Here is a 2,506-nt window from a genome sequence, read left to right as displayed (position 1 = left end):
TGGGGGTGTGGAGGGTGGCTTTGATTCCCGTACGGTACACTGTTTGTTTCTCTGGCCAAAAAGCCATTGTCCACCACAGCCTGGTTCTAGCAAGATGGACAACTGGGATATTGTCCAATCAGATTTTCCCTGACAACTTGAAGCTTCAGACTGCTTATATTGCTTCAACTCATTGTCTTCTCTCTTGTTTATTTTTATAAGTGTTTTACGGCACTTGCAACATTGTCTTTTCTCTGATAGAAGGAAAATACTGAAGCTCCTTTGTGCTTGAAGAGAATTATGATGAATGTTTTCTGTGTCATTATGAAAACTTTAAAAATAATTAACTCAATTTGAGAGGGGGTTTTTTTGTTGAAGATGAACTCTAGATACGTTATAGCTGAAGCCAAGTGGAATGTCCTTTAAGCTGTAAAAAATGTCACAAACATGACATTAGCATAATTGTGTATCTTTGTCTGTCAGAAAATATTGCCAAGTGTAACATTCTCAGTGTTTACTTCTCTTGAAGTGCACCACAGAATAAAGTTACTGAAACGTTATTTTAAGAACTATCTACACGTATTTGTTTTACATAATTTTTTCAACTTCCCTTTTCTCCAGCTAGATTCCGCTCTGTGAAGAGCTAGAAATATGTTGAATTTGTTGGTTGTTGGTGTTTTGGAAGAGTGTAACTTCGCCATAGATATTGCCCATCCCTCTATTTGAAATGGATTGCTGAGGTTGCTGTGTTGTTTGTTGTTGCAGCGTGCGAAGGTTCTGGGGAGCTGGCTCCAGACACGGAGAAAGGTCAGCACGAGGACGCGGCCGTGGAGAGAGAGCAGAAGGCGTGTGAGTCGGACTACGCGGAGATAGGGGAGCCTCACCTGCCTCGCTATACCGACATATTCAAGGAGGGATCAGGAGAGGATCCGTTTCACAACGCTAGTGCGCCACCTCTATACTCGGAGATTCCCCCTCGGCTGTACGCCAACACGACAGCTGTGCAATCGGCGTCCACTCGTCCGGCAAACAAAGAGAGTAGCTGTGACGTTCACATTGTGTCAGACTCTGTGCCAGAGAACGGGGCGCCCCCAGGAGCTAGGACCTCTGAGAGCAACACGAACCCAAAACTTTCTCAGACAGAAGAGAAAAAGTACTACAACATGAAAGAAAAGAAAAAGAGGAAGAAAAAGAGTCGTGCGAGTAGCCGTGGTGGGGACGTGCGTGGTGGGGACGTGCGTGGTGGGGACGTGCGGAGAGAGGAGAGAGCTCAAGCATCCGTGTGCAGCAGCTCAAAACCCAACAAACGGAACAGGAGGTCCAGTTCTAGTGTGGACATGGAGCTCATGGTGAAAAGTTCCAGTGCCTCGGAAACATTTGGAAAAACATCAGAGACTTCGTTAACCAATGAAAAACGTCGCTCAGCGCCACCTGGGGTCCTGCCGGTGGCTATCGGGGTCATTCATGCCCGGCCCCCGTGGGTCCCCACCAAATCTCCGTCCTCGACGGGCGGCTGCACCACACAGACTCAGTGCGTCATTCACGAAGCCCCGCCTCTTCCACCTCGCTGCCCGATCAACTCGGCAAACTCCAAGCCAAGGACCCCCCCAGGGCACCCCCCAAGGTCAAACAGTCACCCCCCCGTCCCCCGCAGTCACCCCCCAAGGTCAAGGTCAAGCAGCAGTAGCGTGGCTCTCCCCAGTGTGCCATCTGGCGGAGAGACGTATCAGAACAGCCGGTTCCAGGCAGCAGACCCCAGTGAGGCTCCGACAATTCCCCACGCCGCCGCCGAACTTCCGGCAGCTCCCAGCTGTAGGGGTCATGACTCACCCCGGAGCAGCCCTGACCTCTGTGACACGGAGTGCGCTCACGCTGAGTACTCCAACGCGCCGTGTGAGCAGGACTCACTTCTGCGCACCACGTCATGCCACTCGGGCTGTGGCAGCGAGCATTCCTTCGAGGACTGCAGCCAGTGCTCGTACTACGACAAACTCAAATGTACCACGGGCTCCGAGGGAGACCTGGCAAGTCTGCACACCTACCAGTGTCTCAACGGCAGTAGCCACGACTTGACCTTTGACTCATCTATCTCGGGCCAGTTCCCATCCAAGTCGGAGACGTATGTCAACGGATCTGCTGTGCTGCTGTCTCAGAAGCAGAAGTGACCTTGAAATGTTCACCTGGTAACCTTACGATGCAAGCATACTGTACATACAAACCCAATCTGTTAGCACCGACATCGGACACACGTTCTCCTGGCACATCTGTTTCTCTGCTCACGTATCATTTCATCGACAGATCTGCTTTATTTCTCATGTTGGCAAAGACAGATCTGATACTATAAGTTATTGGTTGTCTTGAACAAAACCCAGCCAAGCTGCTAAAACATTTTCTGTGTCCAACAATTCCAAATACCAACTTTTGAAATAGGAGAATTTGATGGCCAGCATTCTGCTCGGTGCATGAGTGGAAGCTTTCTCAAACAAAACCACTCTATTGGTGTGTGTGTGTGTGTGTGTGTGTGTGT

The 2,506-nt window shown here is 49.9% G+C and overlaps 1 protein-coding gene across 1 annotated transcript in view; it reads left to right on the top strand.

The window, feature by feature from the left end:
* Positions 1-743: 743 nt before the first annotated feature.
* LOC101856401 (verprolin) overlaps positions 744-2,506 on the top strand; it is a gene marked incomplete at its 5' end in the record, with an annotated part of 2,900 nt that continues 1,137 nt past the window's right edge. Inside the window, 1 exon segment of the mRNA XM_013090841.2 lies at positions 744-2,504. Coding sequence (XP_012946295.1) covers positions 1,143-2,144 — 1,002 coding nt within the window. The 3' untranslated portion in view covers positions 2,145-2,504.

Source organism: Aplysia californica, unplaced genomic scaffold (assembly GCF_000002075.1).
Source record: "Aplysia californica isolate F4 #8 unplaced genomic scaffold, AplCal3.0 scaffold01575, whole genome shotgun sequence".
NCBI classification, from domain to species: domain Eukaryota; kingdom Metazoa; phylum Mollusca; class Gastropoda; order Aplysiida; family Aplysiidae; genus Aplysia; species Aplysia californica.
This window is presented reverse-complemented; position numbering and strand designations above follow the sequence as displayed.